We start from the raw sequence: 14,843 nt of genomic DNA, 5'->3' as shown, positions 1-14,843 counted from the left end.
TGATTGCTTGTTTAAATTGTTTTTGGGTGACACTAAATCATTTTTACAGTATAAACCCTGCCCTGGCATAAGTTCACATTTAAACAACATAATCAAACTGATCCAGCTCCGAGTGCTCTGTAATGACACTATAGCGTTACTGACAATGTTGCAATGTGTTTTGTTTAGTGCGAAGTTAAAGCATACACTGTCTTTGTCATGACATGGAATAGGCCGCCTTGAAATGGTGATTTTTCATTTACAGTCAAAGAACCGGTTTCTGTCGGTGGTAAAAAGAGGGATATTTGTAGTCAATTACAGCAAATCAACAACTTCTTGAATGACATCAGCGACTCAAACCTGACGTGAAATAAAAAGGTTGTCAGCTCGTACCTGTTTAGTTCTACAATGTCAGCATCACATCCACACAGCACTCTAGCTGCTGCACTGAGCTCAATGCTGATCATTATAATGACGTGAATATTCCTTCCATATTTCTATTAGGAAGACTGTCACTGCACACACTATGTGAAGTACTTACATTTTTACAACCATTCAGGAAGAAAGTCACCTAGAAGTCAGCCATCGCTCACGGAGGTTTGTTCCCAACACTTGTAATTATAGTGTAAAGGAATCATGAGCTGAGGAGGCCAAAGTACCATTTCATTAGTGAGACACATTATCGCGTCATAAATAGGCTACACATATATTGAATGAAAATACCTTCTATTATTAATTCATATTCACTTCCAGGTGGTGCCTTCATAGCAGTATGAGTGCAGTTTATAGCTCTGATTACATTCAGCAATTGGCACCTGATGAAACTGTATTTGGTTTAGAAAGGAAACTTGCAGTCTATTAAATCTATTTTCATTAAGTCATATATGCTTACCGTGCACTATTATCTAGAAATATGTAGAATTGGCATCACATAAACTTCCAAACAGCGTCATTTGAGTTTCTGCCAAGATTTACATCCATGAGTGCACCTCTGGATTAATACTCCTCTATCCTGTTTGATGGACTCACCATGTACCAACCATTCAAGAAGCTCTTACTCGTTAATTCATACTAATGCCAATAACAAAGGGCCTAGACATATACGTTATATTTCCATAAACATCAATGTGATTTAGAAATTTGATTTTTTTTTTTTTTTTTACTTGAACAAAACCCGATTTTACATATTTCTAATTCAAACAGAAACTATCCCGAGTATGATTTTAAGTTATCCAAAAGGTAAATAAATAAAAACTGTTAAATCGTCTTAGAGTGACGCCCACGATAGAGAACAGAAAAAAAAATTTAAAAGTGCCTGCAAGCCTGCACACTGGGAAGAAACGAAGGTGCCTGAAAGTCTCTGCTCCGGGTAACACTACCCGGAAGACTTGGGTTGATCCACAACTGAAACAATCAGCAGTTTAACTATAAACTATACAAATGTTTACCCCTGTACTACAAGATACGTAATGAATTGCATTAGTTTAAGGCTGACAATATAGCCAAGGTCCAAAACATGCCAAATAAAGAAACGAGAAAAAGTTTGATTTACAGCTTTCCTTCACGACTTTTTACGCATGCGTACTTAATCGGTAGTAACTCGGAATGTTCAATAATCTTGGAAGCGTCGCGCGCTGCACATCTCAAAGCAAAAAGAGAAACGATTGTTGCGTTTTGTTTTTGGGAGAGACAAGCACGTCTATTTGGACGAGCCACATCCAAAGATTGTGGAGATCAACGAGCAGCAATGAGCTTCTTCGGGTTCGGTCAGAGTGCGGACATCGACATAATTCTGAATGACGCCGAGACGAGAAAGAAAGCGGAGCACAAGAGCGAAGACGGAAGGAAGGACAACTATTTTCTCTTTTTCGACGGTGAGACGGTGTCAGGAAAAGTCAACGTCACGCTTAAGAACCCGGGAAAGAGGTTGGAGCACAACGGCATCAAAGTTGAGTTTGTCGGCCAGATAGGTGAGCAGCTAGTAGGCCTGCGTTTCACAGTGTCCGTAGACAGAAGTCACCAAAGTATTACCCGACAGAAAAACACTCACAAACTGACTGAATTCACACAATACAGATAGTTAATATATTAAATTTAAAGCTACGAATAACTATTTCCACTTCATACCAGCGCTCAACAAGTTAATTATGAAAGTGTCAGTTAAAAAGTGTGGTGTCTCGTGACAGATGTGGCAACTAGCTGTCATTGGCTGACGTTATCAGGCGTCCCCGTGTTGTGTGGTTGGAAGCCTTGTTTATGTAAAATATGTTAAACCACAGGATCAGACATGGCAGCTTTGTTCACTTATGGACACTTAAGTGGTTTTATGTGAATTGGGAAGCATTAAACGGATTTAAAGACGTGTTCTCATTTCACAACTCTTCATTTACAGTTCTGTAAAAATTCAATTAAACTCAACAACAGTAAGCACAAGTCTGTCAAAGATTACTTTTGAGAAGGAACAACCAAGCCTGATCCATAACAAAAGGGACACTTAACAGGAAACTACTAATGGTGATGCGGTGTATGAATGTGTGAGTGTTAGTGAGTGCGATTGGCTGAATGTGGCTCTAGTGTAAAGCGCTTTAAGTGGTCTGTATGACTGGAAAGGGGCTATATAAGTTCAGTCCGTTTACCATTTTACCATTTACAAAAGTTTTACACAGGGTTTTTGTCGGGCGAGGAGAAGGAAATCAAGAGAAAAAGCTGAGAGTAGTAGCTTGGAAATGTAACAAACCAGCACATCAACCAGGGATGTAAAATTTTTCTGTGATAAGCTCAGAATGCCTGTAATTCATCACAGTGGTGAATCACCACATCTGACAAAAATTGTCATTTGAAACACTAAAATTTTGCCCACATTCAGGTTGATACAGCATTTTTACTCTGATATGACCCGGTTACTAGTACTTCTCTCCCAAAAACAATTTCACAGCAATAATTCAATTCATTTTTATTTATATAGCACAAATTCACAACACATGTCGTCTCAAGGCACTTCACAAAGAGTTTGGTGTGGGGCTGTTGGGGAGGTTAGAATAAACTACTGAGTGTTAGTTTGGCCATTTTAGAATGGGCTATGTGTAGGGGTACTAAGTAAAATAATAAACTGATAAAGTTTAAAATACTTTTCAAAATACACGTAAATATCAAAAATCTACATTGATTCTGTACTTTCCAAACTGATTCCCAGTAATAAATTGCTGAGCGCTTTTTATGGAGATGGACAGTTGGGTGAACAAGTATTTGATACATTGCTGATTTTGCAGTTTTTCATCATAGGTACTCTTCAACTGTGAGTGTGTGTGATTTTAAGTACGTAATTTGCATTTGATTGCAATTCAATTCAGTTTATTTATATAGCGCCAATTCACAACACGTTGTCTCAAGACACTTCACAAAGTCAGGTTCATCCATTCCAATTAATCCTAACCATTGAACAGTGCAGTCAGATTCAGTTATTTATTCAAATTGGATAAAAAGTTTTTCTATCTAAGGAAACCCAGCAGATTGCATCCAGTCAGTGACTGGAAGCAATCCCTCATGCTGAGCATGCATGTAGTGACAGTAGAGAAGAAAAACTCAATTTAACTGGAAGAAACTTCTAGCAGAACCAGGCTCAGTGTGAACGGCCATCTGGCACGACCGACTGGGGGTTTGAGAGAACAGAGCAGAGACACAAAGAACACAGAAGCACTTTCTATGGGAAGGAAAAGTAAATATTAATGGATGTAGCTCCTTTAGTGGTTTCAAACAGGAAGAAAAAACAGATAAACTCTGAGCCTGTTTTCAAGTTTAGAGTATGAAAGAGAGCACATACAGTTAATCGAGCTCATCCAGTAGCTATGTCTAGGAGAAAAATAGGGTTAAACACTGGAAGACAGGGCCATGTGTATCATTGGTAGAAGGTGAGCATTAAGTTGTTGGCAGCAGAAGCTTGGGCAATGACCCCCTCCAGAAAGGTGTCACAGGTAGACACAGAGTCAGGCCAGGTGTAGCTTCTAGGAAGAGAAAAGAGAGAACAAAGTTAAAAGCTGAAATAACAGCAAATTTATGCAAAACTGGAGAGTAGTATGAGAATGTAGCAAAGAGGGTGAAAGTGGTCATTATGTCCTCCAGCAGTCTAAGCCTATAGCAGCATAACTACAGAGATAGCTCAGGATAACCTAAGCCACTCTAACTATAAGCTTTATCAAAAAGGAAAGTTTTAAGCCTAGACTTAAAAGTAGACAGAGTGTCTGCCTCACAGACTAAAACTGGGAGCTGGTTCCACAGGAGAGGACCCTGATAACTAAAGGATCTGCCTCCCATTCTACTTCTAGAGACTCTAGAAACCACCAGTAAACCTGCAGTCTGAGAACGAAGTGCTCTGTTAGGAACATATGGAACAATCAGATCTCTGATGTATGATGGAGCTAGATCATTAAGGGTTTATATGTGAGGAGGAGAATTTTAAATTATATTCTGGATTTAACAGGGAGTCAATGAAGGGAAGCTAAAATAGATAGGATCTCTCTTTTAATTTTCATCAGAACTCTTGCTGCAGCATTTTGAATCAGCTGAAGGCTTTTAACTGCATTTTGTGGACATCCTGATAGTAAAGAATTACAATAGTCCAGCCTTGAAGTAACAAATGCATGGACTAGTTTTACAGCGTCACTCCTGGATAGGATATTTCTAATTTTGGCAATGTTCCGGAGGTGAAAGAAGGAAATCCTAGAAACTTGTTTAATATGGGATTTAAATGACATGTCCTGGTCAAAAATATCACCAAGGTTTTTTACTTTATTACTGGAGGTCAATTTAATGCCATCCAGGTTAAGTGATTGACTAAGCAGTTTCTTTTTTAAAGACTCCGGTCCAAAGACAACAACTTCTGTCTTGCCTGAATGTCGATGCCGAAAATTTAAAGTCATCCAAGTTTTTATGTCTTCAAGACATGCTTGTAGTCTATCTAACTGGTTGGGCTTATCAGGATTTATGGATAAGTAAAGCTGAGTATCATCAGCGTAACAGTGAAAATTTATCCTATGCTGCCTAATAATTTGACCTATTGGAAGCATATAGGGAAGAGAATTTGCCCAAGTACTGAACCCTGTGGTACTCCACAATTAACCCTGGAGTTTAAAGATGATTTATCATTTACATGAACAAACTGGAATCTGTCAGACAGATAAAATTTAAACCAGCCTAGCGCTGTTCCCCTGATCCCTACAGCATATTCCAGCCTTTCTAAGAGAATATTATGATCGACTGGATCAAATGCAGCACTGAGATCTAACAGAACCAGAACAGACACAAGTCCATTATCTGAGGCCATAAGAATATCATTAGTGACTTTCAGCAGAGCTGTTTCAGTGCTATGAAACCTGACTGAAACTCTACAAACAGGTCATTGCTGTATAAATGCTCACACATTTGATTAGCAACTATTTTCTCAAGAATTTTAGATAAGAATGGAAGATTGGATATAGGTCTGTAATTTTTTAAGTCATCTCGATCAAGCTAAGGTTTCTTAAGTAAATGTTTAATTACAGCTACCTTAAAAGCTTGTGGTACATATCCATTTACTAAAGATAGATTAATCATATCTAAAATGGGGCTGGTAATCAGAGGGAACACTTCCTTAAACAATTTGGTTGGGATTGGGTCTAACATACAAGTTGAAGGTTTAGATGAAGCTAATATTTCTGATAACTCAGGAAGCTTCACAGGATCAAAACAGTCCAAACACAGATCAGGTTCTACTTTTCTCTTCAGGTTCTAATAGCCAAAATTATGTTTGCCTACCTTGCAGTGGGTTATATTGGTCCCACTTCTTTTTGGTTTTTTTCTTTACACAAAATCAGTCTGTTTTACTTGTGAGGCAACACTGCTCTAGATTTGAAAACACTATTTCAAGAACACTGTCTGTTAAAGCACTCAAACTCTGTAAAGAAAGAAAAAGGCCGGAAAATTCAGGTTAATCATAATCAGTTCTGTTATTAATTATTTTCCTGAATTCTTGCAACCCTAGACTGGTCTAAAGTGAACATCTAATTGATTCAGAGAGAGTTTTGGGAGAAAGTCCTGTAGTCAGATGAGATAAAAATCAAGCTGTTTGGCATTAGCTTGACCTACTGTGTTTGGAGGAAGAATATTATCAAGAATAACCCGAAGAACACCAGTTATAATGTCAAGCACAAACTTTTGTGGTTCTGTGATTTTCACCATATCATATTCAAGCATATCAGCAGAAATTATTACAGTGAAACATGCATGTAAGACACAAGGTTTTCCAATTCTGAAAAGCTGAAGCTGAACCAGAAATTACTTATAAGTAAAAATAAATAAGACCCAAAACATAGTTAATAGTAATATGAAGCTTAGCTTTTCAAGTAAGTTAAATATAGTCCTAAGCTAACAGGAGTTATTACACTGACCAGGGTCAGGTTTTTATTCAGTCAAAAGGAACTTCAAGGATTCCTTTCCTGTAAATGTGTATTTTTCAGAGCTGTATTACGACAGAGGGAACCACCATGAGTTTGTGTCTTTGGTGAAAGACTTGGCTCGGCCAGGAGAGCTTACACAGTCCCAGACGTTTGACTTCGAGTTCACACACGTGGAGAAGCCATACGAGTCGTATACGGGTCAGAACGTCAAATTGCGGTAAGTTATGTTCTCTGTCAGTTGCCCATCAACTTCCCTAGTTGTTCATAATATTATTATGAATTATTAGAAGATGTTATCCCCGCCTCTTGTTTCAGCATTCCAGTGAAACCTGTTACCTCACAGATAAAAGGACTTCTGTTCTCTTTAAGTGGTGCAGTGAAACTATCTGTCCTACAGATAACGTCAGGGGGAAAAGATCTAAAACAAATCTACAAGATGCATTCAAAGGGTTATCAAAAACACACTTCATATTAGATTCCATGACATACACATCTTGAACTTAGACGCAGGCTTAGACTGTAACTCTGTATGACATTTCTATCATGTCCACTCACAGTGTAGTAATTAATACAGACCTAACAGGGACAGCTCAGTGCTGTATTAGTGTTTCTTATTAATATCAAGCAGTTTGAGCATCTAAACAACACACTTATGCAGGCATATGTATGAAGGTCTCCAAAGTAGGCTTTGTGGTAGTCTCTGTGTAAATCTAACAAAGAACTATTAAGCAAGATCAATTCGGCTTTTAGGTTAACTGACTAATAGAACTGTTGCTAAATTCTGCAGTAAAATTCCAGCCTTTTTGTTACTAACAAACACCATGCACATTAATAGGTTTTCTTGTCCAGGAAACTAAAAACCCCTTCAGATGATCCTTTTGTTTTGTAAATTTCAAATGTTGAGTGTGATGTAGCAAAAACATCAGTCGCTGTTCAGTCTGCAGTACTAACTGAACGGAGATTTGGTATCATCCTCCACTGTCCGTCTAACCTGAGCAATATGTCAATCAGCAGAATCTGATGAAGATAAAAACATGCTGAGAATTTCGACAGCTGTAAGCCACACCTCCTTGATCCCACAGTCTCAGCCATCTGCCAAGATCACAGGCCCTGTGAGATTCCAGCTCAGACTGCCTTGTGTGATGTGATAGAACAATGTGATCTGCAATGGGATTCATGGTTGCTTGTGAAGGAGGAGTTTAGGTATGTTGGTGATGGTAGGATGCCCTTCCCTTGTCTGCAGTTATGTTGGTGCCTCTCTGGTCTGTTGTGGTGAAGAAAGAGCTGAACCAAAAAGCAAAGCTCTCGATTTACCCGTCTGTCTACGTTCTGACCCTCACATATGATCATGGGATATGGATCAAGACCAAAGGAATGAGATCTTGGACACAAGAGGCTGAAATGAGCTTCCTCCATAGGATAGCTGGACTCAGCCTCAGAGATAGAGTGAGGAGTTCCGTCATCCGCACTGAGCACCAAGTCGAGTCGCTGCTCCCTCCGTATCAAAAGGAGTCAGTTAAGATGGCTAGGGCATCTGATCAAGATGCCCCCTGTGTGCCTCCCTTTGGAGGTTTTTCAAAAGTGTAGGTTACTACAGGTTCCTATTTTTGTTTTTGCCCTAATTGTCAGCTTCAGTCTGGTTTTACTCATCTATGTTATTATTACTATTATTAGCCACAGTAGCCTCCAGTGCCTTTATAACTTAAATCTTGATGGGGAGCTCCGACCAGCACGCTCATCGGTTTGTACCAATTTTGAAGGAAATGAGTTTTTTTCAATTACTCATTTTTTTAGTATCGATCATATTACAATATTGATTGTTTTCACGACCCTAGCAGATATTAATATTCAAGTTTAATTTCCATCTTGTTGTCGTTCATGTGTTTCAGGAGGGGAGAGGGTTTGGCCATGTGGCGTTTTTATTTGGTCATTTGAAAGTGATGCAGTGCAGGATTGTGGGTTGTTTAACAGAAGCAGAGAAGCAATGTCGGTGCTGAGGTCGTTTTTTTTTTTTTCGTTTTTTTGGCAGTGTCAAAAGGGGAAGGAAATATATACAATATCAGAAAACGGCAATATTAATACCAATATCGGCCCAAAATTTTCATGTAGCAGCATCCCTAAATCATAAACCAGCTAATTTCAATCATGTCGGCTGTAACCGTTAATAGATTTTACATCCTGTTTTACATCACACTGAACCCTGCATATTTTTCTTAATGAATTACTGCAATAATTGATCACCTTTATTTTAGATTTAAGAATGATCTTTTAGTAAGCAATGTTTATTTCTAATGTGATGGGACAAAATGCTTGAGGCCTCCTATTAAAAGCAAGGGCTGTCTGATTACATTGAATGTGGCCAAATCTTTCCTGATCAGAAGCTGTGTGAAGGTTCACCTTTATGTTTCAGTGTGACAAGGCTAGGGGTTGTGATCACTTTAGCAAATTGTGCTTAAAACTGGACTTAGTTCTACTTTAAAACAGTCTTAAGAAAAAGTTTCCACTTTAATTATTTATTCTTCCCCTGCATGACCTTTTTGACCTGTGGTTTTATGACATCAGCTGTTGTTCCCCCAAAGATTTCAGTCATTCTGATCGGTTTCTTTCATCCACATCCACAAACTGTGCATCTGTGTTGCTTGTTTGTTACAGTAGTACAGTGTCTTTTTTTCTATGAGCTAAACACTATGTTTGCTTACAGTTACTTTCTTAGGGCGACAATAAACCGGAGATTGAGTGACATCAGCAAAGAGCTTGGCATTGTGGTTCACACCCTGAGCACATTCCCTGATCTTAACTCATCCATCAAGATGGAAGTGGGGATTGAGGACTGTCTACACATAGAATTTGAGTACAATAAATCCAAGTAGGAGTTTATTTTAAAAAAGTTATTCAAATAATTGAAATTAAGTCTTCTGGTTAAAGAATCACATGTTCACTAAAGTTAACTGTTGTTGCTTGCAGATATCACCTAAAAGATGTGATTGTAGGAAAGATTTACTTCCTTCTGGTGAGGATTAAGATTAGACATATGGAAATTGACATCATCCGACGAGAGACCACTGGTACAGGACCCAGTGTATACCATGAGAATGACACCATAGCAAAGTATGAGATTATGGACGGAGCCCCAGTCAGAGGTGATGATCAGGTTTTTTTATCATCTGCACTTCTCTCAGGACATCCCTCTTCCTGTGTGATCTAACTTGATTTCTGCCGTCTAACTCTGTTGTTATCTGCTGCTACAGGAGAATCTATTCCCATCCGGTTGTTTCTGGCAGGCTATGAATTGACACCGACCATGAGAGACGTCAACAAGAAGTTTTCAGTGAGATACTACCTCAACTTGGTTCTCATAGACGAGGAGGAAAGACGCTATTTCAAACAACAGGTAAGTAGAATATTTGCCTGTTTTAGGCTGAGAGTAATCTGTTTAGTTATTGGCAGCTTTCTGATGATCTACTAGAGGTACAAACAGTTGCCTCTGCCCGCTGGTTGGGTTGGAGTTTTATTGTAAAATTGTTCCTTTTTTTTTTTTGTATGTACTGAGTTATCTACAGTGTTATGGCTTGAAGCCCCACCTCCAGCCATCAGCATCGTGTGTTGTGCCACTATTAACCCCAACTGTCTTATGGTTCGGTGTGAGCCTACCAAACATTACATAGGTTTCAAGTACAAACGTGCAAAGTAAAATAAACACTCACCATCGCATACCATGTCCTACAGCAGTGACTTCGAACCACCGGTACAGCGATCAGTTTGACCTGCTCCAGCTGTTGTTGTCCTTAATATTTTGGTAGCGGCCGCTGAGTTTTTTGTGCTTTTCCCTGCGCTGCAGCGTGCAGTAAAATCTGTGGTTTGTCATTCTCTCCACTACCTCGGTGAACATTTTCTCATGACTTACGGCTAACCATGCTCGTGGCCAATCAGTGAACAGCAGTCTGTTCACGTCACATTTCATCCCTACCCAGCCCCAATGGGACCTGCTGATGATCGAGTACCAAGAAAGCCAGTACTGAAAACTGTCACAAAACGGGCTGATTGGAGTGGAGCTGTCCAAAGTAGAGCCCATGGAGAAAGGGCAGTAGATACTGTTGCAACAAACCCATTAGTCCTGTACTGCAACTTTATCTCATAGAATTAAATGTATAAGGCCAGCACAACACTAAACACATCCCAAATGTGTGAAGCAAATAAGAATATGGACTGTGGAGTAAAATGACAAATGCACAGAACACGAAACTGCAAATGAAGCACTTGGACAGCTTCCATCTTTGTATCGGGCAAGAAAAAATGTTAGTCAGCAAATGTATAACTATTCCCACAGGTAGCAGCTGTAAAACTGTTGAAAATGAGCAAAAGCTGTCATTTTAAAGGACATGTTTGTCAGTTTTAAGGCATCTCTGACATGGTGCCAAAGTGACTCCGTCTTGTAGTTCTGGTGGGTGCTGGAGTCGTGACAGTTCTAGAGCTAAATGCTTAAAAAGCATAAGAGAATGATGCCTCAGCAGTGTGCAAAGTAAGTACACTACATGATTTAACAGCTTGTTGAACAACCTTTAGCAGTAGTAACTTAAGGTAACTGATTTCTGCATTGCCTTCAGTTGTTGTGGAGCAATTTCAATCCACATTTACAGTGTTCCTTCAGTTCATGGAGGTTTGCTGACATTTATTTATATCCAGCTTTTTTAAGGTCCTACCACAGCATTGTTATTTAGTTTATTTTTATGTTTCCTGGGTGTTTTTGAATCATCTTCTTTATCTCCTTTCCGCCGTTTCTTTGCAGAGTTGCTGCTCGCTTTGGGGATGATTGGCCTGTATTTAAAGAAATGTCCCAATGACAGACACAAAGCATTTTATTTTACTAAGAGTTGGGAAATAATGGCAAAAAATATCAAATCATATTTTTACTTTAAAATTACAATAACAATGTATGACTAATTCATAATAGGGAAAGATTTGATTGATAATCATAACATTTAGGCAAAAGGACATTTTAGATCTGAATTAGTGTTCCCTACCGACCATGTGTACTATTGTAGGGATGGGTGTGAATACGACCTGGAATGCAAAGCGTTTTGATGGTCAGTAAGACTAGAAAAGCTCCAGATGAGTGCAGTTCAGATACCATTTACCTGAGATATCTTTGGTTTCATAATGTTTACTTAACTCAAAAAGCAAATTTAGATTTAAATGGTTAACAACAGCAGAAGCTGAGTAAAGTAAATTCTAGCTACATAAATGCTAATTAAGGAAGCCACAAAGAAATGAGGGAAATGAAGCTGATGCTACTGTGGAAGATCATAGAACAGCAATGTTGACTTTGGAGTTCATGATTAATTCTGGCATTATACTGCACAATGTCCAGGAACTGTGGTTAGAAACAGCCCAAATCATTACCCTTCCACCACCATGTTAGACACTTATGAGGTGTTGGTGCTGAAATATGTTGTTTGGCTTTCTTCAAACATTGCGCTGTTTCAAATGTTTTGCAGCTGCAATGAATCTAAATGTTAAAATGATGGACTGGACAGTATAATATTGCATTACAACCCTTTCCAGATTGATGAACAGCAGCAGATGTTTCTCGTTTTCTCCATGATATTATGCTAACACACACCTGAACGCTCCAGAGTAGCAAACTGTTCAGACCCCTGCATTTAGAAAGGTGGTCACATTGCTCCTGATCAGTTAATCAGTCAGGTACATTTGATGAGCACTACTTGGCCGCTGCCTGTTGTCTTGAATGGGGACAGTAAAGCTACACTAAGAACTTCTGTGGTTTAATGCTGACACAGGGTCAAATGTTATGTGCTACAGATGTTACCACTAGACTTCAGACATGTTGGTGTTTTCAGTGGCAGTTGAATGTTGTCATTAAATGTTTTCATTTGGTGTTTTTTGGATCTTATAACTTTGTAAGTGGAAATTTAAAGCTTATACACTAACTCTTATTGGTAAAATACACAGCGAACTAAACCTGTACAAAATGATAATGACATTAATGTTGTGTTGGTTTGGTGCAGGAAATCATTTTGTGGAGGAAAGGTGACATAGTGCGGAAGAGCATGTCTCATCAAGCCATGATTGCGGCACAGCGTTTCGAGGGTTCCTCCAATCCAGAGAAGGCCCACAGTCAGAGCACTGAACAAGACGACAGCTAAATCCCAGCCGGAGCGTCATCTAAATGAACACAGTTCAGATATGTCGGTCCAAATGTTGAGTGAGAGAGTGAGTTAATCTTTGAATTACAATTTGTGTGTGAAGGGAACAAACGGTCACACTCTGGACTGTAGTTTATATTTCAGTTTAACCATCTTAAAGCACTGTCTACATGGAGCACTGAGACTAATGAAATGATGCCAGCAACTTTCTGTCTTTCACAATTATCCTAAAGGAATCTATAAGTGGTCATTTATTACACCGATCATTAAGGAAAACATCTTTAACATATCAGCCACAGGTATGTTTGGGACAACGTTGGTGTCTTCAGTGTTTATACCTGGCTAAAAGATTGCACTGTGAGGAAACTGTAGTCATACAGCAGCTCTAGAAAGAGTGGCTCTATCAAACGTTGTGTGTCACTTCACAGAAACATGACAATGTGAAAGAATTGATTAATGTGTGCTAGAACTCATTCAGAGGATTATGTTGCTGCCACCTTCTGCTTTTTTCTTTAAACTTTGCTTGTAGTTTGCAGACATAGCTTGCCTCTAGAATCCCAAACAAAAAGTACAAAACCTCAGAAATGGTCTCCATAAGAAGACAAACACTATCATTTGCAAAAATGTACATGTGGACAATATTTTCATACATTCCAGTGCTGTTGTAAGCAATAAACATGATTGTAAAGCATTTTAATTAAAAACACATTTTTAACTAACATTTTACATGTAATATGCATCCATCAAATGTGGGTTGATGTCAACTCTCCAGTGGTTTCTTTAACAACACATGTAATTTCCCTGTGTTCCTATATGTTTATTATAAGGTTGTTAAAGTCACCATTGACGTCTTGTTTTGGGGCCCAGCTGTTATTTTGCACTATGACATCCTTCTGTTTAGTTCTGTTTTCTGCTCTTTATTCTGTTTATGACTGATCCAATGGCAGGGTTCATGAGCAGAATAAAAGTATGCCTTTAAATGATCATAACTAAAGATGTATTAATCAGATATTTCCTGGCCAATACTGATTATTGGTTTTCTTTGCAGTGTGACCTGCTGATTTCCTAAGGATTCTAACTGATAGAAAACAGGAAAAATGTGCTGCAGATTCAGATAGAGCCAATAGTTTTTTATGAAAATAAAAGAGTAAAGTACATGCTGCTGTTTTGGTTGTTTTTTGCTTAGATGGTGAGAGTTCTTAGGGTTTTATGAATCACAAAAACCAACAGATTATTCTTTACTTGACCTGCCTGTCATCAATCATAGCGGATCAAGGGAAAATTGTGTGATTCCGATCTTCGGCCAGTTGATTGGTGAATCTCTAATCAATAACATCTGCTCTCACTCCAATCTAATCACATCTAGACACTTATAGTATGTTGCTTCTGCTGTCATATCTGCATACCGACAGCTGAAAAGTTAGTATGCAGATGAGAATGAAAGCTAACACAGTAACATTGGTGTCTCTTACTTAAAACTTCTGTTTTCTTCCTGTTTTCCACCTAACCAATTACTTTGTATATGCTCCAAATGGGCTTTTTTTCTAAATTGATGTTTACCAGTTCACCACTAGAGCGCTAGACGGCAGTTCCACAGTCGAACCTAAAGGTACAACGTCTGCCTTCAGTGAGACAGCCGGCGTTGTGAAGTATGTGACTATGTGTGATGAGTTTGCAATGACATCTGCCTATTAATTGTTAGCAGGCTGAACTTTAGGCTGAAGTATAATTTAGTGCCAAAATCCCGAGCAGTCCCTGGGGATCTGCTGTACCTTTTTCAAACTTGTTAAGCTGCTTTGGATCATGGTTTTAAATGTAAAAGAGTAATAAAAAAAGACAGCTGTATTTTAATGAGCACTTAAATTCAATAAGAATTCCAAGACGTTTTTTCACTAATTAGTGTTGATGCGTTCTTACAAACATAAAGCTGAACTGTGAAATTAGCAGAGTGACAGTAGGCCTGTTGGATAGAACCGGACATGGACCTTGCAGAACTTGCTGCATACATACAGGTAAACCCAAAACTATGTATATCACAAGCAGATTAAGGTTTAAAGTAACTTTTTAATTTCACCAACATGTTTCTTCTGACTGGATGAAATGATGTTATGGAGCAGCCCAATCAGAATTTCAGCTTCAATCTGATAGAAAGTCTGTGGAGGGAGCTAAAGTTTAGAGTGATTGCAAGGAGACCTGCAAACCTCAAATACTTGGAGCTCATCACTAAAGATAAATGCTCAAAATACCAGTGGGAACATACGAAAAGCTG

At 38.7% G+C, this 14,843-nt stretch overlaps 1 protein-coding gene across 1 annotated transcript; it reads left to right on the top strand.

The window, feature by feature from the left end:
- Positions 1 to 1,558: 1,558 nt before the first annotated feature.
- On the top strand, positions 1,559 to 13,731 carry vps26bl (vacuolar protein sorting 26 homolog B, like). The gene is made up of 6 exons (XM_047379800.1): positions 1,559 to 1,949; positions 6,471 to 6,627; positions 9,112 to 9,276; positions 9,375 to 9,550; positions 9,659 to 9,801; positions 12,437 to 13,731. The coding sequence occupies exons 1-6, from the start codon at positions 1,727 to 1,729 to the stop codon at positions 12,572 to 12,574; spliced, it is 1,002 nt and encodes a 333-aa protein (XP_047235756.1). The 5' UTR covers positions 1,559 to 1,726; the 3' UTR covers positions 12,575 to 13,731.
- Positions 13,732 to 14,843: the final 1,112 nt, after the last annotated feature.

The sequence above is a fragment of the Girardinichthys multiradiatus genome, chromosome 11 (genome assembly GCF_021462225.1).
Source record: "Girardinichthys multiradiatus isolate DD_20200921_A chromosome 11, DD_fGirMul_XY1, whole genome shotgun sequence".
Classification (NCBI taxonomy): domain Eukaryota; kingdom Metazoa; phylum Chordata; class Actinopteri; order Cyprinodontiformes; family Goodeidae; genus Girardinichthys; species Girardinichthys multiradiatus.
This window is presented reverse-complemented; position numbering and strand designations above follow the sequence as displayed.